Source organism: Vulpes vulpes, chromosome 2 (assembly GCF_048418805.1).
Source record: "Vulpes vulpes isolate BD-2025 chromosome 2, VulVul3, whole genome shotgun sequence".
Classification (NCBI taxonomy): Eukaryota; Metazoa; Chordata; class Mammalia; order Carnivora; family Canidae; genus Vulpes; species Vulpes vulpes.
The window spans coordinates 21663559-21689449 of NC_132781.1; the positions used below are offsets into that span (position 1 = coordinate 21663559).

Consider the following 25891-nt stretch of genomic DNA (forward strand, 5'->3'; position numbering starts at 1 on the left):
GATTCTAGCAGGGAGCAGCTGTAGTTTCAGAATGGATGGAGCAAGCAATCTGTCTCACGGTGGGTGCTGAGCTGACCTCATAACAGAGGAGAGAGACTACATGCACCAGGTCAGGTGCACAGCACTATGCTATTTATTCTGTTTTCAGGGAACAAGATCCAAAGCCCATGCAGTGACTGAAAACTTTAAATTAATTATCTAGTCTCTAGAACATTAGAATTGGGGGTAAAACTTCAAAATCACCTAAATTCATTTAATTCACTTCCCCAAACTTCATCTCCAAATGTATAAATGTTTCATTCCTGTTTTAAATACTTGAGGTTTTCTGTTTGTACAAAATATTTTAATCGTTTTATAAAATATAACCTCCAAACAGAGATAAGCTTAAAAACAAAAACCAAAAAAAAGGGATGCCTGGGTGCCTCAGTGGTTGGGTGTCTGCCTTTGGTTCAGGGCGTGATCCTAGTCTGGGGATCGAGTCCTGCATCAGTCTCCCTGCATGGAGCCTGCTTCTCTCTCTGCCTATGTCTCTGCCTCTCTCTGTGTCTCTCATGAATAAATAAAGAAAATCTTTTTTTAAAAAAAGCATAAAACAGAGATTCTGAAGAGTGGTTATCCATACTTATAAATCATTGTTGTTATGCAAATCAAAACCACGATATCACCTCATTGTGTTACAGTGGTCATCATCAAAAACACAAGAGATAACAAATATTGATGAGGATGTGGAAAAAAGGGAACCCTTGCACACTACTGGTGGGAATGTAAAATGGTGCAGCCACTATGGAAAATAATACGGAGGTTCCTCAAAAATTAAATGTAGAATTACCATATGATCCAGCAAACCCACTTCTAGGTATATATCCAAAGGAGACAAAATCACTATCTCAAAAGTATCTGCACTCCTATGTTCATTGTGGCATTATTCACAACAGCCAAGATATAGAGACAACCTAAGATCCACAAAAGGATGACTGGATAAAATCACACACACACACACATTGAAATATTATTCAGTCACAAAAAAGGGGGGAACCCTGCCATTTGCAACAACATAGATAGATCCGGGGGCATTAGGCTATGTGAAATAAGCCAGACAGAGAAAGACAAATACAGCATGGTATCATTGACGTGTGGAATCTAAAGGAAAGAAAAAAAGTCAGACTCGTGGAAACAGTGGTTGCCAGGACCTGGGGGGGTGTGGAGGATAGAGAAAATAGGGAGAGGTAAAAGGATAAAAACTTTCATCTTTAATATGAATAAGGTCTGAGGATCTAATGTAAAATGTATCTAGAGTTGATAAGGCTGTACTTAGGAATTTACTAAAAGAATAGAACTTAAATGTTCTCCCCAAAAAGAAAAAGACAAATTTTAAAAGATTCTAAAACATTGTTCTTGATCTCCAGTGTAACTTACTATTATGTACCCACATCTGTCTTTTTAGGTACCTAAATTATTCACAGTGTTTGCAAATATTCTTCTTGTGTATATTAGGATGAAAAAAAAATCTGTCAAGGCAGGTGCAAAGGCTAAAAGAATACATCTTCCGTTTCCTTTTGTTGCCTCTGTTTAAAAAAAAAGGAATCGCCCCTGAGAAAAGCCTCTAAGAAATGCCTCTAGTGATAATTTCTGGAATGAAACTAAACAGATCGCTGTACAAAGGGGAAAAAGAAAAAAAACAAAGCAAGGCGCGGTGGACAGTGGTGTCAATCCTAAAGCGAGATGTCAGCAGAAGAGGTCAGCAGAGGAGGCGTTTCTTTCCTACAAACTCTATAAAAGGTCAGCTCATCCACCACTGAGACACAGACTCTGCTCCAGCCATCCAGAAGCTACAGGTGCTTCCTCCTAGAATCCCCAATGGAATCCAGTCGCAGAAACTTCCACAGAGGCTTGAGTTCCTCCCCACAGAGCTCTGCACTCAGCATGAGTGGCTCCACGTATAGGAAGGAGGACATGCAGTACTTTGGGGCTGCACCCAGCGTCTATGGGGGAGCTGGAGGTCAAGGCATCCGCATCTCAACCTCCAGGCATATGAGGGGCTATGGGGGTGATCACACCAAAGGAAACCTGTTTGTTGGTAATGAGAAGACAACCATGCAGAACCTAAATGACCGCCTAGCAAGCTACCTAGCAAAAGTGCAGTCCCTGGAAAAGTCCAACTCCAAGCTTGAATCGCTGATCAAGGAGTGGTATCAAACAAACACGCCCAGCGCCAAGGACTACAGTGCATATTACAAACAAATGGAAGAGCTGCAAAATCAGGTAAGGGATGACGCCTGTGTTTTCTACTCCACCTTTGAGCTGCAGGATATATATACCAAAAGGGCATATATGTTAGGTGGGTCCAAATGGATGTTATAAAGCAATTAGGCTGAAATGCTATATCTAAAAAAACGGTGCATTCTATCATCTACTTTTAGTGCTGGGGTAGCTGACTACATAATTGGATGACTGTACATATTTTTTTTCACTTTTTAAAATCTAATTACATAAATATATGAAAATAAAATCCATATTTTTGTCAGTTTACCAGGACAAGTCTAAGTGAATAGTAAACTTTTTTTCTGAAAAGAGCTGAAATTTCAATGATGATAAATCTGTTTTTTCACCCAATTCCCATTAACTTTTGAATTTCCAGTCAACTTAGAGATAATTCTTCCTTTAATTTATGTAAATGCTATAATATAAGTATTATGATACTGTATCATAAATTTGAATGACAAAGTGATTCAGGGTGGAAATAAGGGGAAGGAATATAGCAGTCAGATTTTTTTTTTTTTAAGATTCTTTTATTGGATGCCTGGGTGGCTTAGCGGTTGGGCATTTACCTTTGGTTCAGGGTGTGATCCCGGGTCTGGGGATCGAGTCCCTCATTGGGCTTCCTTGCATGGAGCCTGCTTCTCCCTCTGCCTATATCTCTGCCTCTCTCTCTCTCTCTCTCTCTCTCTCTCTCTCCCATGAATAAATAAATAAAATATCTTTTTAAAAGATGTATTTATTTGAGAGAGACAGAGCAGGGGGAGGGGGAGAGGGAAAAGAGAATCTCAAGCAGACTCCCTGCTGAGCACAGAGCCCTATGTGGGGCTCAATCCCAGGACCCTGAGATCATGACCTGAGTAGAAATCAAGAGTCAGCCACTTGACTGAGCCACCCAAGCACCTCAACGACATCTAGATTTTTAAATGTCCTGCTTAATGATCTCATCATCATCATCATCACAAGTTCAGAAATCACTTCTATAGGAACAAAATGTTCTATTGCCCCCAATTCAAATTTGTTGCAATACCACAACCTACTCTCACAAAAGGTGGAGCTCTGTTTTATCAATTGTGTGCAGTAAAGGACATGGACTTTGCTCCTAATTGAAGAGTTCAGATATGACAGGAGCACTTGCTTTGCTTTCAAATTCTTATCTAACCAAAGGGGAAAAATCCCATTCATTTTCATTTCTATTTTAACATTCATATTCCTTTAAAGCAAAGGCCACCTCCTAACCAGGAAGTCTCTTTTTCTTGTGTTGTATTAGACATCAGTGAAATTTAAACCAGATTCCACTCTAAGTTACTCTGGGGGTTTCAGGAACTACGGGGAGGTGAGGCAGAGGTGTCTAAATTATCTTTCTGCCAACAGGTCTTTCTTCTCAGGCTCCCACTAAAAATGGTCAAAATTAGCAAACCATTCTCCCCTACCTGTCTCATGATTCATGTTTCTGAATCTACTTTGGATCATCCCAAACACATAGACACAGTCATCTGTTCCATTTGGGGGGGGGGGGGGCAGACTCAGTATAGGAAGGAAGGCAGCTCACTCCAGGACTAGATCTGTTGAAAGAGACATGTCACTGGGGCACCAGTTTAGAGCCGCCTTCAGCCCAGGGCGGGATCCTGGAGACCCCGGATGGTGTCCTAATGTCAGGCTCCCTGCATGGAGCCTGCTTCTCCCTCTGCCTGTGTCTCTGCCTCTCTCTCTCTCTCTCTGTCTGTCTGTCTGTCTCTCATGAATAAATAAATAAAATCTTTTAAAAAGACATGTCACTATAACATCTTTTATAAGCAGAAGAGATCCTTATGTATCATAGAGAATTCACCCATTAGGTGAATTCCCCCTTTTTTTTAAATCGAGGGCTTACCCATCCTGACAGTTCCAGTGCCTAGCACAACTCTCACATAACAGGTGTCCATTCATTTAGCCAATATTTAGTACACACTAGCTGCTGGGTACCATGCTGGGCATTGAGGAATATGATGGTGAATATGATACGTGATTTAGGGGGAAACAGGCAGAGACAAAAGCAACATTTATCCCACACAGAGGGATAAATGCTAGCAAGGAGGGCTGGGTAGGGCAGTGAGAACATAGGCAGTTCATCCAGTTCTGCCTTGAGGAAATCACCGAGGCTTCCTTTAAGCAATGATGTCTAAGATGAGACGTGGAAAAGAAGTAGTTCACCAAATGAGGAGGGGTAGCAAGAATATTCTAAGCAGGAACAACATCAAATGGCAGGCACTCAGTAAGGTTTGATGGCTCAAGTAGAAAGAAATTTTCCTTTGTAAAACCATAATAAAGCTCACCAAATCCTAGGGACAAGAGCTATGTTTTATGACTCAATTATGTTAAATGCCCATTTATCATTATTCTTTCTATTTTCATGTGGAAATTCTTTTTTTTATATATAAATTTATTTTTTACTGGTGTTCAATTTGCCAGCATCATCTTTGATAGAATAGTGGCTGTATCTGAGGATACACTCAATCATTTTAAACTCCTGTCCAGTTGAAAATGTCTTTCTTTCTATTTTCCAGATTAAAAAGGCACAACTGGAAAATTCTCGTTGTGTCCTGCAGATTGATAATGCCAAACTGGCTGCTGAGGACTTCAGGCTGAGGTAGGACTCCGTGGTAAAACTTCCTGAAAAGGGATTTCTTTTAGTTGTTCTTGATGACACTCAGCTTCCCACGTTCTTGTGGAGCTATTCCTTAAGTACTTCCAGAAGTAGAAGTAGAATCTATCTAATCTGGCCCAGCACTCAAGGCTACACTTTCCTCTCCCACAGTCCTAAGATCTGGTCACCCAGGGTGTAACTGGGTATAACTAATACTGTTTTCACTGGTTAGCTCCGGTTACTAGAACATTCTTTTCTGGGAACCTCACATCTACCTTTTCACCCATTGAAACTAATTCTGCCATTTAGAGTAATACCAAAGCAATTTACAACTCTCCTTCTGCACTGCTGTCCTTCTGTTATCTAAAGCGAGCCATGTGTCTATGTTTAGTGATTCTCTAAATGAGTCATCCATGCTCTTTCTAGTGCTTGCAAATGTATGACCCAAATTCCAGGGGTGACCTTTGATGCATCTAAGTTTGCTAGTGTTTTATAATAGGGTCTGACTAACCAAAGAACTAGGACTATGATTAAACCAACTCAGATTGTGTTAAATCTCTTATAGCCATATCACACTACATGTAATCACAGCTGTTGCTCATAAATAGCACCTACTCTAGGGCTTTCTCATCCTGAATACGTACACTGCATTGGTACTGAAAGTTCTTTGTGGTTTAGAAGGGTAGCACTTGAATGCTACAAGAGATCAGACAAAAGGAAATGGGAAAGCAGATCTGAAGATTAAAGCAGTAAATATTCATTAATTCCAATTTTACTAAGTCAGCACCTGAATATCCCATTGTGTTATCATTTTGTAAAGTTTTGCTAGTTTAATAAAAATGAGAGTATATAAGATTGTAAGGGAGAATCATGAATTCTTTAAGACAATTCCCCTTGGATACATCTGCTTACAAAGTAATAAAAATAAACTGATCAAGTGTATTCATTAAATAAATCTAACCATTTAATATCAATACTGAGAATCTTTTGCTGACACATTAATTGAAATATTTTTATTTCTTTTAAAGTATATTCTAGAATTTAAAAACTTTTAGGAGTTATTTCAGATTGGTTTTTTACCAATCACTCCAAATTACAAAGATTACATTATGGAGCAAATTATCTGATTCCTGGGTTCTCATGAACATTTTTGGAATGTATAAAGAGGGACACAATGTATTGAAATTAATCCTCATATGCTACATAAAAATGTCTCATTATATTAAGATATCTCTTCTATAATGGCTTCAGAAGGACTCCATTATCTCTGCATACCAATTAATTCACAGGTATGAGACTGAAAGGGGGATCCGCCTAACAGTGGAGAGTGATCTCCAAGGCCTGAATAAGGTCTTGGATGATCTAGCCCTAACTAGAAAAGACCTGGAGATTCAAGTTAAAGAACTGAGTAAAGACCTGGATATCCTCAAAAAAGAACATCAAGAGGTGAGGAAATATGCAGATGTGGTGCTGGGAATGACAGAATGGCTCTAATAATGATAATAAGGGGAGGGAGAGGATGGTTAAAAAAAAAAAAGACTATAATAATGATGTGAATGGTCAGGGTTCAATGACAGAGAAGTACCTGGACTGGAATAAGCCCCACCTAAGTTATTGTCTTTCTTTTTTATTCCTCCCCTATGAAAGAAGCCATAAGAGTTATTATTATGTCTTTTCTGCTCAGCCTCAAGTGAGAACGTGCTGTAGACTGTAATCAGGATTTTCACTCTTGTAGGAAGTGGACAGCCTACACAGACACCTGGGCAATACTGTCAGTGTAGAATTGGATGCTGCTCCAGCCCTGAACCTTGGTGCCACCATGAATGAAATGAGGCAGAAGTACGAAGTAATTGCCCAAGAGAACCTTCAGAAGGCCAAAGAACAGTTTGAGAAACAGGTAATAGCATAACTCAGAGGGTAAGCCAATGTGTAGAAGTTGTCCTTCCTTTAAAAAAGATAACTCTTTTTCTTTCCTTTCTCTCTCTCCTTACTCATTTTTTTTTTTTTGAATTTTAGACTGAATCTCTGCAGCAAGAAGTCATAGGGAGCAATGAAGAGTTAAAAGAAGCTGAGTTTCAAGTAAAGGAGCTGAGACGCACCTACCAGAACCTGGAGATAGAACTGCAGTCCCTCCTCAGTCTGGTAAAGCACATTTAATTTCCCACTCTGAATGCAGTGTGTGTTTACTAAGTGCCTGTGTGAGGAACTCTAGAGATGCAGAAACCTCTAGGAAATAACATCTCATCTCTGCAGAGCTGGCAGGGAAAGAGGCCAAACCACTGATTATAATTAAAACACAGAAAGAAATCCAGGACAAGAGTAATGCACTGCAAGGATGCACAGGAACAAGTAGATCTAGAAGACTTCACATAGAAAGTGGCATTTCAACTAGACTGGAAAACTTGAGATAAATTTGTAGTTGTAGAATAGAGGTAAAGACATTCCAGGCTAAGCAAATCAGTCAGCTCCTGATAAAATTATGCTTGTTAACAACCCCCAAATCACAGTGGCTTATAACAACACTACATCCATCATGGGTTGGCTGCAGTTCCGCTCCGTGACATTTCCACTCCAGGGGGTAAGGCTAAGGGAGGAGACCCTAGCCAAGGCATGCCAGTGTTGCAGCAGAAAGAAAAGAGTAGTGGCCAGACCATGTGTTAGTTCCTAAAGCTCCTCCTCCACAGAGGCATTTGTCAGTTTCACCAACATTTCCTTAGCCAAAGAAAGTCACATGATCAAGCCTGGCATCCACGGAAACCTACTCCTCCACTTAGGAGGGTCACCACAAATCAGGAGGAGAGGAGGCAAATATTAAGAACAATAATACAATATACCACAGTAAGAGACCAGTGAGTGTGGAGCTAAAAACAAACAAAAGACCCCTAGTGGTCCTAGCAGCTGGCTGAGGTTGCCTTAGATGGAAACAGTGGGAGACAAAGCTAGAAATATGAATAATGCCCACAGTGACTAGCTGTCAAAATTCTCAAAAGAAATTAAAATTGAACCACCTCTTAAGTCTTCAACTAACAAAAACATCAGATAAAGGACTAGTATCCAAGATCTATAAAGAACTTATTAAACTCAACAGCAAAGAAACAAACAGTCCAATCATGAAATGGGCAAAAGACATGAACAGAAATTTCACCAAAGACGACATACACATGGCCAGCAAGTGATTGCTCTGCATCACTTGCTATCAGGGAAATATAAATCAAAACCACAATGAGATACCACCTCACACCAGTGAGAATGGGAAAAATTAACAAGGCAGGAAATAACAAATGTTGGAGAGGATGTGGAGAAAAGGGAACCCTCTTGCACTGTTGGTGGGAATGTGAACTGGTGCAGCCACTCTGGAAAACTGTGTGGAGATTCCTCAAAGAGTTAAAAATAGGTCTGCCTTACGACCCAGCAATTGCACTGCTGGGGATTTACCCCAAAGATACAGATGCAGTGAAACGCCGGGACACCTGCACCCTGATGTTTATAGCAGCAGTGTCCACTATAGCCAAACTGTGGAAGGAGCCTCGGTGTCCATCGAAAGATGAATGGATAAAGAAGATGTGGTTATGTATACGATACAATATTACTCAGCCATTAGAAACGACAAATACCCACCATTTGCTTCGACGTGGATGGAACTGGAGGGTATTATGCCGAGTGAAATAAGTCAATCGGAGAAGGACAAACATTATATGGTCTCGTTCATTTGGGGAATATAAAAAATAGTGGAAGGGAATAAAGGGGAAAGGAGAAAAAAATGAGTGGGAAATATCAGAAAGGGAGAAAGAACATGAGAGACTCCTAACTCTGGGAAACGAACAAGGGGTGGTGGAAAGGGAGGTGGACGGGGGGTGGGGGTGACTGGGTGACGGGCACTGAGGGGGGCACTTGATGGGATGAGCACTGGGTGTTATGCTATATGTTGGCAAATTGAACTCCAAAAAAAAAAAAGAAAGAAAGAAATATCCACTTTCTTATGCTTATAGAAAGAAACCTTGGAGCATACACTAGACGACACCAAAGATCGTTACAGTCACAAACTGGCCACCATCCAGACAGTACTAGACAACCTAGAAGTCCAACTGACACAGATACGGGCGGAGACAGAATACCAGAGCAACGAATACAATATCCTCTTTGACATAAAGACCCGACTTGAGCAGGAAATTGCTACTTACCGCCGCCTTCTGGAAGGGGAAGATGACTGCAGGTAAGTCTCTTAGAATCAAAGGTATGTGCCAGTGTGTCTACCTGCTGTACTATTTAAACATCGATACATTAAACCCTGTCACTCATTCCCCAGCAAGAATGAAATCCCTAGCACAAAAGCAACTGTACACATATCACAAACAACAAAACAAAAATATACAAAAGTACACCCATACCCCAAATAACCAGGTATGGCCTTTGTACCTGAGGTCATGTGTGGGACTGATACAGAGTATGCGTTTGCTCATTTTTATTTTTAATAAATAATTGAAAGTACAATAACTTTTTTAAAGATTTTATTTATTTTTTCATAAGAGATAGAGAAAGGCAGAAACATAGGTAGGGGGAGAAGCAGGCTCCCTGTGGGGAGCCCAATGTGGGACTCAATCCCAGGACTCCAGGACCACACCCTGAGCCGAAGGCAGACGTTCAACCACTGAGCCACCCAGGTGTGCTGAAAGTACAATAGCTTTGAAAAATTATCCTTGAGAGGTCATGAAATGAACAACAGGCTGCAGAGGTCTGTGGGACCAGTTTGAGAATCATCAGTGTTGCCATGGCAACTGTCTTCTACTACCAAACTCAAGAAACTCAATAATATAAGATTTAAACTTCCACTGTTACAAAAGCTTCTAATATGGCATAATCAGGTCAGTTTTGAAGTCGTGTGTGTGTGTGTGTGTGTCTGTGTGTGTGTCTGTGTGTGTGTATCAAGTTGAAAAGTAAGAAACTCAAGTTCAAAGTAATAAGCATGATCAAAGGAGAAAAAATACAGACATAGCATTAAAACACACACCAAAACAACAACAACAACAACAGCACACACACACACACACACACCATGCAGACTTTATTTTGAAACAAAAAAAGTAGAACAGGCCTTCATTTTCAAAATGGCAATAACATCTTTTCATGTTTCTTTTTCTTTTCTTTAAAAGATACAAAATCGCAATTCCAGATGATCAGATACACATTGAAGAGGAGAAAGGTAAGTGTTCTAATTTCACACGTTTCCTGGGAGACTGAATCCTCGCTCAGTAGCTTACTACTCATTAAATGCCACTGGTGAAAAGTAAAAAGAGATCAATTCTCAAGAGAGCAGATATTGCCCTAAGGATTCTGAAAATCAGGCATATAACATAAAGAAACCGCCAAAACAGGAAGTTTGTCACACTCCCCCAACCTGGTGATTTTCTTGGCCCAAGATATTGCTGTCCTGAGACATCCTGGGATCCTAAAAAGAAAAAAAAAAAAAAGATGAAAAAGTGCATTTGGCTTAATTCAATATTGTATATTTCTCTTTGGGAGGAAAGTAGAAAATTTGTGAATTTGGGGACAGTGGCACATTTTCTACACTTATTTATAAATTGGACAAGATTAAGAAAAAGGATCGGTTGGGTTTCTTTTCGTTTAGGAAAAAATATATATATAAGATAATAATGATTTAGAGTTGAATATTATACACCAGCAGAGTCATTCTCCTGAGTTAACATTTTATACTTAAATTTAATTCAGATATAAAGAGAACAAGGAAGATTAAGACAGTCGTGGAAGAAGTGGTGAATGGCATGGTTGTGTCAAGTGAAACCAGAGAGGTGGAAGAAAATATGTAAACTGCTACCTGGAGATGCTGCTGAGGGTTTGAAAGAAATGTAGTTATAATTTTTGCTCCCTGTAAGAAAGCGGCCATCAGAAGGCACCATTAGTGCTTTGTGGTAATCCGAGGGGGACAAAAGCCCATTTATCAGTCTCCATAATTTAATATAAGTTGTTTTACTCAGAGGAGCTGCAAATCACATACAAAAATGAAATCCAATGGGCACTAGGATATTTAAAACATCACTACCACCATCTTTACTATAAAACACATTAATTATAAGCTAGAGACCACCTACTATCAACTCGTTAATGTTCCTGAAAAATTATAGCACATTTGAATTACTCTAAACCTTATAGAGCAGTCGAGTACCTGAAAATCACAAATGAACTGCTCTAACTTTTCCTGTTTCTAAATTGCAAAATCTCCTTTCAGGGGCCTTTAGATTCTTAAATGAGCCTATTTCTTGGTTGATTTCATTAGATTTGTAATATTGGTACCATCCTGCTAGCTTGGAGTTACATTTGCATTTTTTTCATGGTCTCCACTGCCTTTTAAAACTCAACTCAGGGGATGCCGGGGTGGGTCAGTGGTTGAGCATCTGCCTTTGGCTCAGGTCGTGATCCTGGCTCCAGGATTGAGTCCCGCATCAGGCTCCCTGCAGGGAGCCTGCTTCTCCCTCTGCCTATGTCTCTACCTCTCTCTGTGTGTCTCTCATGAATAAATAAATAAATCTTAAAAAAATAAATAAAATAAAACTCAACTCAGTTCTTCAAGTAATTTGAGTCAGACTCTAATCACAAATGCTGAGCAGAATTTGAATGAAGCACATTATGCTTGTAATGGGAGTAGATTAAACACAAAATTAGTGAAACTCTTCTTAATGCAGAATGCTTCTCCTTATGATAATAACTGCATAAAGCATCAGGTGTTCTCTCTCTTTATGGAGTGAACGTGTGTTATGAAATGTTTCTCACTGTTTTTTTTTAAAAACAGCTTTAATGAAATATAATTCACACACCATAAAATCCATCCTTGTAAAGTACACAATTCAGTGGTCTTCAATATGTTCACAGGATTGTGCAACTATTGCCACTGTCCAGTTTTAGGACATTTCACCACTGAGAAAAGAAACCCCAATAGGAGTCACCCCCCAACCTACCTTCCCCCCAGCCCTGGCAACCACTAATTGACTTCCTCTCTATGAATTTGCCTACTCCAGACATTTCCAACAAATGGAATCATACAGTGTTTTCTTTTGTACAGAAATGTTCATAGCAGCATTATTCATAATAGACCCAAAGTGGAAACAACTCAAATGTCCATCAATTGATCAAAGGATAAAGTGGGGTATGTCCTTACAAAACAATATTCTCTAGCAAGAGAAATAACAAAATACTGATACATAATGCAACAGGGATGAACCTTGAAAACGCTATGCTTACTGAAGGAAGTCAGACACAAAAAAGACTATTCTCTCCCATTTTGCATTTCTGTGAGCAGTAACTGCCTTGCAAATATTTACAGGAAAAATCATTTTGCCCTCTCTCCTTGTATTTTAGTAAATTAATAGCTTGGATTTAAATTTTGATATATAAGTTTATAAGTCAATGGATTTTGAGTGTGATTATATTGAAAATAATAACGTGATTCACTTAAGGATAATAATATCTACCATTTATTGCGCACTTTGAACTAAACAGTATGCTAGGCATTTTATAGGCACTTCTCATTTAATTTTCACAATAATCCCATGAAATAGAAGCTATTAGGTTGAATCGTAGGAATTTGTCAATATGTAAAAATAAAATAAAAAATAAATTTAAAAAAGGAACTTGTCAATATGTAATCATTTTTTTACCTTTAAAAAAATAGCAGTTTCACATGGTTTGACTTTATTCTATTATCCTCATTTTTCAAATGAGGATTATATATGAAGACATGAAATAGATACTCTCCCAAAGTCACAGTTATCAAGTAATGGAGCAAGACTGAACCTTCTAAAGTCATGACACCCTTTTAGGCAACTAATTACATGACAATTACAGAGTCATACCTGAAATGAGCATTTGCCTCTCCTTAGTTGTTTTGCTGTTTTCTGATTGCCATTTTCACTAGCCAGACACTTAAAACAGCCAAATGTCACAAATGTGGTCCAGCCAGAATCCCACATGACTGGATTTAGCACAACTTTTGTCAGAAAGAATATTATCTTCACTTATTCTCATTCTTTTGCTTTTCAGAGTGAAGAGATTCACTCTCATTTTTTTCTTAATTTCCTTCCAAGTCGCTCTGGTTAGGACCTTGCTTTTAAAGATGTTAAGAACTTTTAGAAGTGAATTCTTTGTCTCCTACAAAACACATTCCAGAAGAGTCTGTACCTTCTACATGCAAATACCAGAGGCTGAGTCTGGTTAGTTAAAAATCTGCAGGAGGTTGGTTTAAAATTCACTAGGCATGGCCACTGTCAATATGATAATTACTGCATTTTGCCATAGGCAATAACAACACTTGGTTCCAAAGTAGAATTATTATTTTTAATTGAATTTCCTATCATAAAAAAATGAAAATTAATCCTTGCTTTTGGTCGATCTCTAGTTTCTTCCAAATAATCTTTCAAAGAAAGTAGGTGAGGCAATATATACATGTAGAACTACATGGTTCTACCAGTAATTACTGTGTGAAAATAAAGTGTTAATCTCCATATCTATACTTCTTATATGAGCTAGGAAACAGAACAGCATGATCCTATTTCTGACAGGCATACAAACCCAGGGAAGATTCATAATCCTTAAATTTGGCTCTCTTTATCACACATAGAATCACCAATAAATTTCATGACTTTATACAAAATCATCAGTGTACAAGTGGACCCATCAAACACAGAAAACTAGAGATGATTCTAGGATGGAGAGAACTACTTTTTCTGGCCTTGGGGAATTACATCTACACAGAGCTTTGTAACTTCTAAAAAGAATGGCATAGAATGACAGGAAATCAAAACTTGAACAGTGAACACCCTCTGCTCTTACCCTCACTAACTTGGGGGCAGTCTCAAATAATAATTCCAACTTACAGCATTGGCTAGTGATTTCTATTTTTAAATTTCCCTTCAAACATTTGTTTTCTCTCCCCTAGACTCACTTCCAAGATTCGCCTTCCCAGGAAAGGGAAGATTCCAAGATTCCTTATCCTTTTTCTCACCTCCCTGCCTTTGAGAACACTGAGCTCTGGAGACCAGAACTCATCCTCAAGCATGACTGCCAAGGGTCTTTTTTCATCCTCATTTCAAAAGCACAGCATACAATATTAGTTACCCAATATTCTTTTACTCACTCACAGGATCTTCAAATGTTATTCAAAGCAAAAGTGAAAGGTGTTAGGGACCAACTCATCAGTGAATTGCAGGAAGTGGAAGGTCTGTCTTTAATGGAAAGAACTCATGTGGAAAAGTCTGCAATTAAAGAGCAGGAAACTAACCAATGTGACATGAGAAGATGAGCATATGTTTTACTTAATAAATCAAAAGATTTACAAATACCACGTAGATAATTGTCTCTATCTTGAGTATTCCCTAAACTCTACAAAAAGGGAAGCCATGATTCTTTTGAGTAGTTCCCCCTTTCTCATCATTTTCCTCTCTGCCTCAACTTACATAATCACTTTGCCACCAAACCCAAGATGATTTCTGTTCTCTACACTCCCACCCTCCTATATTTTTACAGTTGTCAGAGAAAACTATTTTTACTTCTAAAAACTCTAAAATACAGGCTTTATTATTTAACTTAGCCCTCCTCCCAAAAACACCAATGAAGAAGATATCTCGGGGATCCCTGGATGGCTCAGTGGTTTAGCACCTGCCTTCGGCCCAGCACGTGATCTTGGAGTCCCGGGATCGAGTCCCACATTGGGCTCCCTGCCCCCAGCCCGGGATCCTGCTTCTCCCTCTGCCTCTCTCTCTCTCTCTCTCTCTCCCTCATGAATAAATAAAATCTTTTTAAAAGATCTATTTCTCCTCTCACTCTCTGTGTCTCTCATGAATAAATACAATCTTTTAAAAAAAAAGATATCTCTCTCTTTTCAATTTCTGAAGTTGCTCCCCATTCATTATTGAATTTAAAATAAATCTTAGTCAAAGCATACCAGCAAATTAGACAAAGGCACTCTTAAGTGAAATGAATTTTAAGTGACATATTCAAACACATTAAGGATTAAGTTCTTTCAAGTGAAATAGCTCCAGAAGTGCAAGGATGAAGCTTAGCCAAACACTAGGGTAAGACTCAGGATTTAAAAAAAATGAATTAGACATAGTCCCTACCTGAGAAACTTACAGTCTAGGATGATAAACAACATGTATATAAACATGAAGGTTAACATGCAAACATGATATATAGATACCGAGCAAAATTATTTAAAATTTACATATAGGCATCAGAGATGGAAAATAGACATTTCAACACAAAATCAGTTCCAAGTTCAAGAATTCAAGTTAATCATATTCCCATATTATATCATCATATCACTAAGCTACAAGTCTGCATTTGGCACATCCTCTCAAGTCTGTAAGCAAGTAATAGTCTGTTTCATGTCTATGGCAATAATGATGGAATCACCCTTGAAGGTGGCGGGAGGATGCTGCTCATAACTAATAATTAATGACCATAATGTCAAAGTTCCTGTATAGGAAATGCAAGCAGAACTAGTACTTTACATGATCTCTGACAATGTGGTTACATGTCAAAAGTATAACTAAAAGTACACTTGCCCATGTGTTCGCAGGATTTCACGTGTGGTGCCATTCTCTGGGTCTCAGCCTGTATGCTGAGAAATGAAATTCAAGGAGAAAAGCTTTCTTGAAAAGGAAAGAGCTAAAGCTCCTGCAGGGCAGAAACCTAGTCTCAAGGGTGACCCTCTGCTCTTTCTGTTTTCACTGTAAGAAGCAGGGTTGTGTTACCTATAAAAGGCACTGCAACCTGAATCCTATCTCTGCCACCTCCTGACTGTGTGGTCTTGAATAAGTCACTTAACATTGTGACCTTCAGATTGCTCATTTGGAAAAATAGGACAAAAGTATCAAACTTAAGAGGTTACCACAAAGGTTTAAAATAATGTCTGCAGTTCACCTAGCCCAGTGTCTAGAACACAGTAAGCACACCATCACTACCAACAATTCAAACAAGGACAAGCTCAGAAAAAATGCTTGTAATATACATTAAAGGAATCCTTGGTAAAAATCTCCATATGAGGCCAAGGTCCCTGGCATTTCCACTTAACATATTTCCATCCTCTCACGAAATGGAACAAATTGATTATGGCGTCTCTCATCAAGCTGAGTCTGCATTTGATTGCTGCATCCTTTCTATATCTATTGTGAGTAAGAATATGTAGTTTCTGCAAATGTCTTGCTTAAACCCCTTTTACTTAGAAATCTCACTGGCTTGCTCTTTGTGATGGGTATAGGTTAGGGAAAATATGTCCCTTCATATGTGTCCCTTCTACAATAAGGTAAAAGGAAGCTGTAATTGGATTTCACCCTGGGTTCATCATTCCTGTCCCTGGGAAAGTAAATAAATAAATAAATAAATAAATAAATAAATAGCATCATGCAGTCCTTCTGTTTGCCAGAATTGACACTGAGTATTCCCTATAGAGGCCTGACATGGGCTTCAGGTGTTAAGTCCTCTGCATTTGCCCCTATGTCACCAGTGGGCACTGCCGGCTTGAAGAACTCACTTTCTGGGACGCTACAGTCAAGCAGAGAATCTCTGTGGGGACACAGGGGTTGAGGGTGGGAGCAGTGATATAATTTTAATATACAAAAAAATCAATTGCATTTTGATACGTTAGCAATGCTGGGGGTTGAGCACTGAATTATCAGACAAAGCTTCTGATTTCTTAGAGTTTACTAAGAAGGTCATTCTTATGTAAAGGAAGAGCTGCTGAGGATACTATAATATTCTAGTCAAAAATAACATCCTTTCAATGTTTAAGAGGTCCTCTTTCTGAATCAGAAAGAAAGAAACTATGCAAAATCCTAATCCTAATCTGAGGTTTTAAAATCCTTGAGAATTCAAATCCCTGTATCAATCTGGAAAATTTGTTTATTCCTCTCCTTCCATTAATGCATTTCACAACTGCTTCTGAAACTATATTCCACTAGAATATAAACTAGATCATGGTCAGATGGTTTATAGTTCGTTTTCTAAAGGAAACAAGTAGGAAATGTGAGTGAAGAACTTTAAGAAGCTCAAGGCTGAGGAGACGTAAAATTAATTTATCCATTCAACAATCACTCATTGCTTTCCTACAGTGTGTAAGACACTGGGCAGTGCAGAGAATACAAGCAATGGAGTAATCTGGAAGAGAAAAATTTCTTGTGACAACTTATCTCTACTCCACCCAGATTTCTTTTTTGTTTAACAAATATGTAATGGGCACAATTATTCAATTATTTCTATACTAATGAGTTTTCAGTATGCATAAATCTTTTACTGGCTGAGCTGGTCAAAAACAATCTATTCTACACTGGGGGGGAGCATGATATTTTGGGTGAGAGAGTGAACTTTTCAACTGCAACACCCATTTCATGACCTATAAAAGGCCAACCCTTCTGCCTTGCTGACACTGCTTCCTCTCAGGTTGAGGCTCCCTTCCTTGGGCTGTGGATCTTTCCAGCAATACCATGTCCCTCTCAGTGCGCACCTCTGGGCTGCCCCGGCGGCTGTCTTCCCAGAGTGGGACATCGGGCAGAGCCAGGGGCACGTCTGCTTCCATAGTTGGAAGTAGCTATGGGGGGAGCACCCTTGGCTTTGGAGACAGCTATGGGGGAGGCTTTTCTGCTGCTTCCATGTTAGGTTCTAGTTCTGGCTTTGGTGGTGGCTCTGGAATTTCCTTTGCAGGAGGACTGGGTGCTGCTTATGGGGGAGCCCTGGGAGGTAGCTCTGGAGCCCTGGGAGGTGGCTCTGGAGCCCTGGGAGGTGGCTTTGGAGCCCTGGGAGGTGGCTTTGGAGGCCTAGGAGGCGGCTTTGGAGGCCTGGGAATTGGATTTGGGGGAAGCCCAGGAGGTGGCTCTGCAGGTATTCTCTCTGGCAATGATGGAGGCCTTCTTTCTGGATCAGAGAAGGAAACCATGCAAAATCTTAATGACAGATTGGCTTCCTATCTGGATAAGGTTAGAGCTCTAGAAGAGGCTAATACTGAGCTAGAAAACAAAATTCGAGAATGGTATGAAACACGAGGATCTGGGACTGGAGACCCCGGATCACAGAGTGATTACAGTAAATATTATCCATTGATTGAAGACCTCAGGAATGAGGTAAGAATATGGTTTTTGAGGGGGCTTTGGGAACTATTTTTTTATTTTCCTTTTTGGCTATTCTAATATTTCACAGTGATAAGCCATCTAAAACTTAAGGTACCTTTCAACTTTACTGTATTTGGAGCAAATTCTCATCTCAGGTTATTTAGTTTCATTCTATCATTTATCATAAAGTAACTGTATTTCCACTAACTTTCTGCAAGAAATGTTTCTCAATTTTTAAATAAAATGGTACAAGTATGTCTTCTTTTTAAAAGTTAAACTGCCTTAAACTGTTAATAGCATGTTAATATCACCTAAAAACTCCTTCTCAAAAATACACCCACATAATACTAGTATTTTACAACCCCATTTCATGTGTCTTCCCCTATTTGGCCAGATCATTTCTGCCAGCATTGGAAATGCCCAGCTCATCTTGCAGATTGACAATGCAAGACTGGCTGCCGAAGACTTCAGAATGAAGTGAGTAGAACAAAAGAAAGACTAGTGGTAATTGACATGACTCATCATTTCTTCTTATTCCCTATTTTCCTGCCTTTGTTGATGGCAAATATTTCAAACCCTCTGTAGTTCACACACTCTATACATCTGTTGTTTTGGTAAATTTACGTTGGACATTCTAGGAAGAAAGCTGATTTAAACACAATTCACATTACATGTCCTTAGGTATATGCTACGTAAACCTAGGGCTATGATCACCACCATGCTTTTTTTTTTTTTTTTTTTTAATTTTTATTTATTTATTATAGTCATACAGAGAGAAAGAGAGGCAGAGACACAGGCAGAGGGAGAAGCAGGCTCCATGCGCCGGGAGCCCGATGTGGGATTCGATCCCGGGTCTCCAGGATCGCGCCCTGGGCCAAAGGCAGGCGCCAAACCGCTGCGCCACCCAGGGATCCCACCACCATGCTTGTAATTTGCTTTTGGCTTATACTATGACATAGTATTTACACCAATGTCCTAAACCTCAATCTTCCATGTATCAAAATGAATTAATAATGTTTTTGTCTAGAAGTGAGATTATATTTTTCCTGATGACACATACCACTAAAATATTAACCACACACCTATTTTTAAATTTCTTCCTCCTCTCCCATATTCCATCCTCCTGCACATAAGGAAGAAACACTAACACTCATTTTGCTCCACAAAATCTCCATGCAGGATGTTGCAGTGGTGATGATCCTCCACCTGTAAAATCTTGGTAAAAGGTATCAGAGAAGTATCAATGTTTTAAATTAAATCATGAATAAAAGCTAAGCAAAAATCTATTTTTTTTTTTTAATTTTCAACTGCTTTTAGGATTCCATCAGAAACTCCACCCAGAGAGGGCTACTACTGCCAGGGCAGCCAGCCAAAGGACAAACTGTTCCCTGGGATGCAGGGCTACTGAGGTTCATGGTAGAGACAGACTAGTAGAAAAGTCTCACCTCACAATTCTTTCACTTCTCTCCAACTGAGTAGTAAATTATTATGAAGAAAAGGAAAGGAAAACGTTAAAAAGGAAACAGAGCATCATATATTACAATGCTGCCACTTTTACATAATCACACAGGGTGCAAAACAGACCTGAAGATGATGGCAAGAGGCCTTATTCAAATGGATGTGTTGACTTCGGAAACTTTTGTGCTTGGTTTTCAGGTACGAGAACGAGCTGGCCCTGCACCAGAGTGTGGAGGCTGACATTAACGGCCTGCGCCGTGTGCTGGACGAGCTGACCCTGGCCAGAGCCGACCTGGAAATGCAGATCGAGAACCTAACAGAAGAACTGGCCTACCTGAAGAAGAACCACGAAGAGGTCAGCCAGAAAAGGCAGATTTCTAAGTGGCTTTTTTCCTCCCAAGTTCAAAAATTACAATTTCAAATTTACAAATCCAGAGTTAGAACAGGTATGGATGATACATGATACCCCTGTTAAATTGGCCATTTGTTTTGGATTTCTGAGTGAGTGTATGTATGTGTGGTGGCAGTGGCAGGATTGATGGTGGTTCCTGTTAAAGTTTAACAGATTAGCAGTGCTTTCTGATTTTGTCATTTTGCTCATCAGACAAAGACAACCAGAATTTTAATGGTCCTAACTTAGTGATTTCCAAAAATATAGTATATTTAAAGTTCAAAAACAAGTCTACCAATAATACAAAATGATATATTTGTGTGAGAAGCTGGTTATGCCCAGTGTAAAACACACAATGAACTCTGGTATGCTGCATAGTATATCAAAAGTTCTGTGTATACAGACATTAATCATGACCCTGGCAATGGGCTTCTCAAGAGCTTTCTACTGGAAGTCAATGACTGATACAAACAGTGTGCAAGCCTTGGCACTGTCTGCAGCCCCAGTTTGGAGGCTGTAGTTGCAGCTTCACTGTACCTTTTCCACTAGGCCTTCTCTTCTTTGTAAAGGCCCTGGATCGCCAAGAAGCAGGGCTAACTCATCCATTTGCCATAGTAGGCACATCCCCGGGGGTCCATGGTAAGTTTAGGGACCCAAGGCAATGCCTTCAGTAGTTTTAAGTCAAAAGAAAAATATGAACTTGTAGGTTAAAACAAGAAGTTTTAATATGTTGTATCACAACAGTACAGCAACGTGGTCATAACATATAACACTTAATGTCTTTTCTGCTGTAAGAGGCCCACCAGGGTTATCAAGGGGCCGGGCGCCTCTCCCTCACTCTCTCGCTCGCTGTTCCCAGGAGCTCCAAAGCTTCCGGGCAGGCGGCCCAGGGGAGATCAGTGTGGAAATGGACGCTGCTCCAGCCGTGGACCTCACCAGGCTCCTCAACAACATGAGGGCGCAGTACGAAGCCATTGCTGAGCAGAACCGTAAGGACGCAGAGGCCTGGTTCATTGAAAAGGTACCACAAGCAAAAACCAAAGGCTTTGACGCGTTGGCAGGAAAGACCTGCGGGCGCAGCACGCGCTCACGTCCTTTCGCCCCTCTTTGCCGCGGCAGAGCGGGGAGCTGCGGAAGGAGATCAGCACCAACACGGAGCAGCTGCAGTCCAGCAAGAGCGAGGTCACCGACCTGCGGCGCGCGCTTCAGAACCTGGAGATCGAGCTCCAGTCCCAGCTGGCCACGGTAGGGCGCGCACGCGCGGCATCATTTCGACTTCCAAAGAAAACGTGGCACACACGTTAGTTATAAGGCCACTGGCTGGCCCCTTCCTCATTGCCATCCCCTCCACTGTCTATCTGTGCCATCTCCCTCCCACGTGCAGAAGAAATCCCTGGAGGCCTCGCTGGCCGAAGTGGAGGGCGACTACTGCGGCCAGCTGTCCCAGGTGCAGCAGCTCATCGGCAGCCTGGAGGAGCAGCTGCTCCAGGTGCGCGCCGACACCGAGCGCCAGAACGCCGACCACCAGCGGCTGCTGAACGCCAAGGCCCGCCTGGAGATGGAGATCGAGACCTACCGCCGCCTCCTGGACGGCGAGGCCCAAGGGTGAATAGACAGGTTCACGTAGGATGCAAATAACCTCGGTGGCTGGCCAGCAGGGGCCGCCTGATGCGCTTGGGGCAACAGAAGGAAGGAGGGTTCTTTCATTGATGGAAAATACCACATCTCCTAACAAGCATACCCTGGATTTCATTTAATGGTCTACAGTTTCCAAAGTGGCGTCACCCTTTATCTCGCTTGACAATTCATAAAATGCTGGGATGAATAATGACACCACAGACAGGCATACTGCAAACTGACACTAGAGAAGTCACCCATTAGAGTCCTAGTATCAATGCCCCCATGCTGAGGATGACACCTCACACAACAGCCACCTGAATCACCTCACAACCTACTGCAGTGAACTTTCCAAAAGCAGCAGCAGCGTAGACTAGTGGGAAGAGCCCAGGGCTCTAAATCAGGAAATCAAAGTTCTGAGATCAGATCTTCCATTAATTGCCAGTTTGCTTCACTTTGAGAGCCCGTTTTAGGCAGTTTGAAAATAAAGGTTCACTGCACTAACTGCTAACTCTCAGGGTGCATTATTCAATCACTGTTCATCAAGAAATTTAGAATACCTTCTCTATTTAGCCATAGGGTTATGTAAATTTTTAGCTTAAAGAGCAAACTCTTTATTTCTCCTCCTCCCAGAAAGCATCATGTGGTATCATCCCCCTTGTTTTCTTTACAGCGATGGCTTTGATGAGACTTTATATGTGACAGAATCCAAATCGCAAACGCAGTCGATTGATTCCTCTAAAGGTATGCAGACTCCCTAAGAATCACTGAGAATAAGTCAGAATCACACTTATTAATGACTAAAATGATAAGATCTCTTGAATATTGCAGTATTGTTAATAATTTAAAGTGTATTTGCATTCTGGGCCAAGGAAAAATATTTATGTATTCCTGCAGAAAAATGAGTGGATTGTACTGTATGAAAATTTCTGGCAACCCAGAAGGAAAACAATCTATTCTACAAAGAAGTGTTATGAGCATCATAGCCACTTTTTAAATTTTTAAAAGGAGAAATATTTTCACTTGTACATAATATGACACTGAATACATTTCACTTTCACTTTCAACAATGCAAAAAGTGCATTGTTTTAGAATGAATGCAAAAGTCACTTTTGAAAGTTTAAATTCGGTGGATTATATCTGCCAATATCTAATTTAAAGCTTAAGCTAAACAACAACCAACTTTGGATGAATGTATGAAACACTCACTCTTGCCCCTTTATTCCATTTTTATCTTTAGACCCAACCAAATCCCGGAGAATCAAGACAATTGTGCAGGAAGTGGTGAACGGTGAAGTGGTCTCATCTCAAGTTCAGGAAGAACTAATGTAAAATTTCACAAGATCTGCCCCATGACTGGTTCCTTAGGGATAGGAAATTTACAAGCAGAAATTGTCCCTTTCAGAGTAAGATACCATATTAGCTCAATCCTACTTTCGTCTGTTTCATTTTCCTCGGACTCCCTATTCACTTTGAGTCCCTATTGCTCTTCAATTACAAATCACTGTGGCCATGTTGGTCTTTAGAACAAACCAAAATTGCTTTACATCTTTCTGGACCTAAAGTAGTCTTCTGATAAGCTTTCTTTTGGTGACCTGGAACATATTTTAATCACATGATTTTGATCAAGTATTGTTTTAATAAAGTTAAATAAAAGATGAATGGTAATAATATGAAATATGTACCTTCTTGATTCCAACAATGTCAAGAGCATAGAGATAGGTTTGTAAAACACTAATATAAAGTAGATAAACACTGAGATGAAAGTGTCAAGGTTGGAGATTAAGAAGATTCTTTTAGAAGTTCTGCCGTTTTTACATCATCCCATTAAGGTTACAGCAAATTACATTATCTACTATGGGTATAACAGTTGTCCTGTTCATTTTCTAAGACCTTCTTTGATTCAGTCAAGAAACACTTATGGAATCCTTACAGTATGTAAGAATGGAGACTCAAAGATGAATACGATAGGGTCCTTGCCTAGTGGAGCTCACAATTTAGGGCAGAGATAGACATTTACTGGGAATGGTGATACAGAGAGATAGGCCACATAGAAGTTAGAAGAACACATGGAGGAAGAAAGGAAGAACTGAACAATTTGTCAGGGGGCAACTAATTGCTTCATATAACAATCAACCAGGATGGGGCATCTGGGTGCCTTAGAAGGGTTAGCTGTCAGACTCTTGATTTTTTTTTTTTTTTTTTGGATTCTTGATTTTGATTCAGGTTGTGATCTCAGAGACATGGGACCAAGCCCCACACTGGGCTCTATGCTGGGAGCAGAGTCTACTTGAGAGTCTCTTTCTCCTTCTCCTTCTCCTTCTGCCCCTCTACCCCCATATGTGCTCTCGCTCTCTCAAGTCAATTAATTAAAAAGAAAAAGAAAAGAAAAGAAATCAACCAGGTAGAGAAAAGGAAAAGGGAACAGAGGAACACATGTGAAAAAAAACACAAGGGTATAAACAAACATTGTTTTATGTCCTTTCTCCTATCCAGCACCAGTGAGGCCCAGATTGGGTTTCTATTGGGGTGGATCAGACCCATGAGTCAATAACAGATGTCATGTTCTGGGTTATGGCAGAAGGTGGCCAAAGTCTAGGCTTGAGTAGATGGGGGTTCAATCTGGATTGCCATATTCAAAACTCTAGATGGAAAATAAGAGCAGGATTTAATGATTAAGAGCCTGGGCTCTAAAGCCAGACTGGGTTCAAATATTAGCTCTGTCACTTCATAGCAAGTAACCTACTTGCTGTATGCCTGTTTCCTGATCTTTGAAGTGGGTGGGTTTTGTGGAGATTAAGTGAGGGATTTAAAATACATACATAAAACACTAGGAGCAGTCTCTGGTACATAACAAGTATTCACTATCTGCATTCTATTATTATGGAGCATATGGAACCAAAATGGGGTGCAGAAGGAAACTGATGAGCAAGGAGTATCAAGAGGAGAAAGGAGAGGGAGGAGTCATGCAAGCCTGGAGGAATTCCTGCACTGAGTGCAAAAGCCCAAAGAAGGTTATTATGCCATTGTAGGTGACTTACTTCAGCATGCAACTTTCTGAAGTGCTCCACTTATCCCCTATATTATGCATAGCAATTTAACTCTCTGCCTAGCCCTCCCCTTCTAGAACACATCATAGGAGAACTTTACCTTTTAGGTCCAAAAAGATTATCAAAATCTTTTCCTGAACAAGGTCCATGTAATAAAGGCTGCCCCTTTTCTGGTACTCAGAAGTAGTTGCACATAGTTGCTGTTTCAAATAACATCTGTTTTCCTTACAACTACGTCTGAATTGTGTGAGACTCAAAGAAGAAAGGCATTTTGCACAAGGATAAACCCAGCTTATTGGTTCTTAGCTACTATCTTAGTTTTATCAACATTCCTCTTTTTTATCAGCATTTCTCCACTGGGTTCCCTGAGACAATACCTCACTTGCCACATTTTCTCAAACTCTTTTTTATGACCTCTGAATGTTGGCCCAATCTTCCTGTCCCCTCTCTCTCCACTCATGCCCTAGGTGATCTTAACTAATCCCATGGTTCTAAAATAACCATTTATAACTTATTGTGGTGATCATTTCACAACATATACAAATATTGAGTTATTATGTTGTATACTTGAAACTAATACACATTATTCAACAATTATACCTCAATAAGAAAAAAAAAAAAAAAGTAACCTCCTGTGCCTTGATTACTTCTTGTGTAGCCTCCAACATGGCTCCAGGGATCCCCACATCCTGGTACTCATGCCCCTATGTACAGTCCCCTCCTACAATGAATAGAATAGATCTACTCAAGAAGTGACCCTGTGTGATTTCCTTTTCACAAAAAGCATTTCAATTCTGGGGCACCTGGGTGACTCAGTCAATTAGGCATCTGACTTAATTTCGACTCTGGTCATGATCTCAGGGTCATAAGATCAAGCCCCATGTTGGGCTCTATGCTCACGGTGGAGTCTGCTTGAGATTCTCTTTTTCCCTTTGCCCCTCCTTGCCCTCACCCATGCCCATGCTCTCTCTCAAAATAAATAAATAAAATCTTTTTTTTTTCTAAGGCATTTCAATTCTGGATTGGTTTCTTGGATTGCTCACTTTGATGGCAGTCAGCTGGCCTTAGAGTTACATTACAGGAGAGGAACGCTTGGGTGGCTCAGTGGTTCAGCATCTGCCTTTGACTCAGGGCGTGATCTTAGAGTCCCGGGATCAAGTCCTGCATGGGGATCCCTGTAGGGAGCCTGCTTCTCCCTCTGCCTATATCTAGGCCTCTGTGTGTATGTGTGTGTGTGTGTGTGTCTCTTGTGAATAAGTAAATGAATCTTTAAAAAAAAATTAAGTTATATTATGGGGGGGGGACTACCTTTAAAAAATCATTGATATCACAAAATTTCCTACTTAAACTCCAATGGCTAGGATCTAATGGAAGAGCCATC

The 25891-nt window shown here is 40.1% G+C and overlaps 2 protein-coding genes and 1 long non-coding RNA gene across 4 annotated transcripts in view; 2 read left to right on the top strand and 1 right to left on the bottom strand.

Annotated features, from left to right (window-relative positions):
• The first annotated feature begins 1828 nt into the window (after positions 1–1828).
• KRT20 (keratin 20) lies at positions 1829–11512 on the top strand. Its single transcript, XM_025995713.2, has 8 exons — positions 1829–2262; positions 4803–4885; positions 6172–6328; positions 6618–6779; positions 6899–7024; positions 8872–9095; positions 10033–10082; positions 10610–11512. Exons 1-8 carry the CDS (start codon positions 1858–1860, stop codon positions 10705–10707), a joined length of 1305 nt encoding a protein of 434 aa, XP_025851498.2. The 5' UTR covers positions 1829–1857; the 3' UTR covers positions 10708–11512.
• Positions 9931–25891, bottom strand: part of LOC112917757 (uncharacterized) — a 50420-nt gene continuing 34459 nt past the window's right edge. For both annotated transcript variants that reach the window (XR_011999650.1, XR_003234534.2), the window contains exon 3: positions 9931–10328. This is a non-coding gene — a long non-coding RNA (uncharacterized lncRNA). The remainder of the gene's footprint in view (positions 10329–25891) is intronic.
• Positions 17374–22792, top strand: KRT12 (keratin 12). Its single transcript, XM_025995711.2, has 8 exons — positions 17374–18006; positions 18389–18471; positions 19651–19807; positions 20703–20864; positions 20963–21088; positions 21228–21448; positions 22134–22204; positions 22701–22792. The coding sequence occupies exons 1-8, from the start codon at positions 17374–17376 to the stop codon at positions 22790–22792; spliced, it is 1545 nt and encodes a 514-aa protein (XP_025851496.1).

What these genes read in the sequence shown, in the direction of transcription:
- KRT20 (XM_025995713.2), top strand. Translation starts at nt 1,858, where the DNA reads ATGGAATCCAGTCGCAGAAACTTCCACAGAGGCTTGAGTTCCTCCCCA. An exon ending in TCAAAAAAGAACATCAAGAG is followed by an intron (nt 6,329 to 6,617) that starts GTGAGGAAATAT and finishes TCACTCTTGTAG; the next exon opens with GAAGTGGACAGCCTACACAG. An exon ending in ACACATTGAAGAGGAGAAAG is followed by an intron (nt 10,083 to 10,609) that starts GTAAGTGTTCTA and finishes AATTTAATTCAG; the next exon opens with ATATAAAGAGAACAAGGAAG.
- KRT12 (XM_025995711.2), top strand. Translation starts at nt 17,374, where the DNA reads ATGTCCCTCTCAGTGCGCACCTCTGGGCTGCCCCGGCGGCTGTCTTCC. An exon ending in TGAAGAAGAACCACGAAGAG is followed by an intron (nt 19,808 to 20,702) that starts GTCAGCCAGAAA and finishes CGCTGTTCCCAG; the next exon opens with GAGCTCCAAAGCTTCCGGGC. An exon ending in TCCAGTCCCAGCTGGCCACG is followed by an intron (nt 21,089 to 21,227) that starts GTAGGGCGCGCA and finishes TCCCACGTGCAG; the next exon opens with AAGAAATCCCTGGAGGCCTC.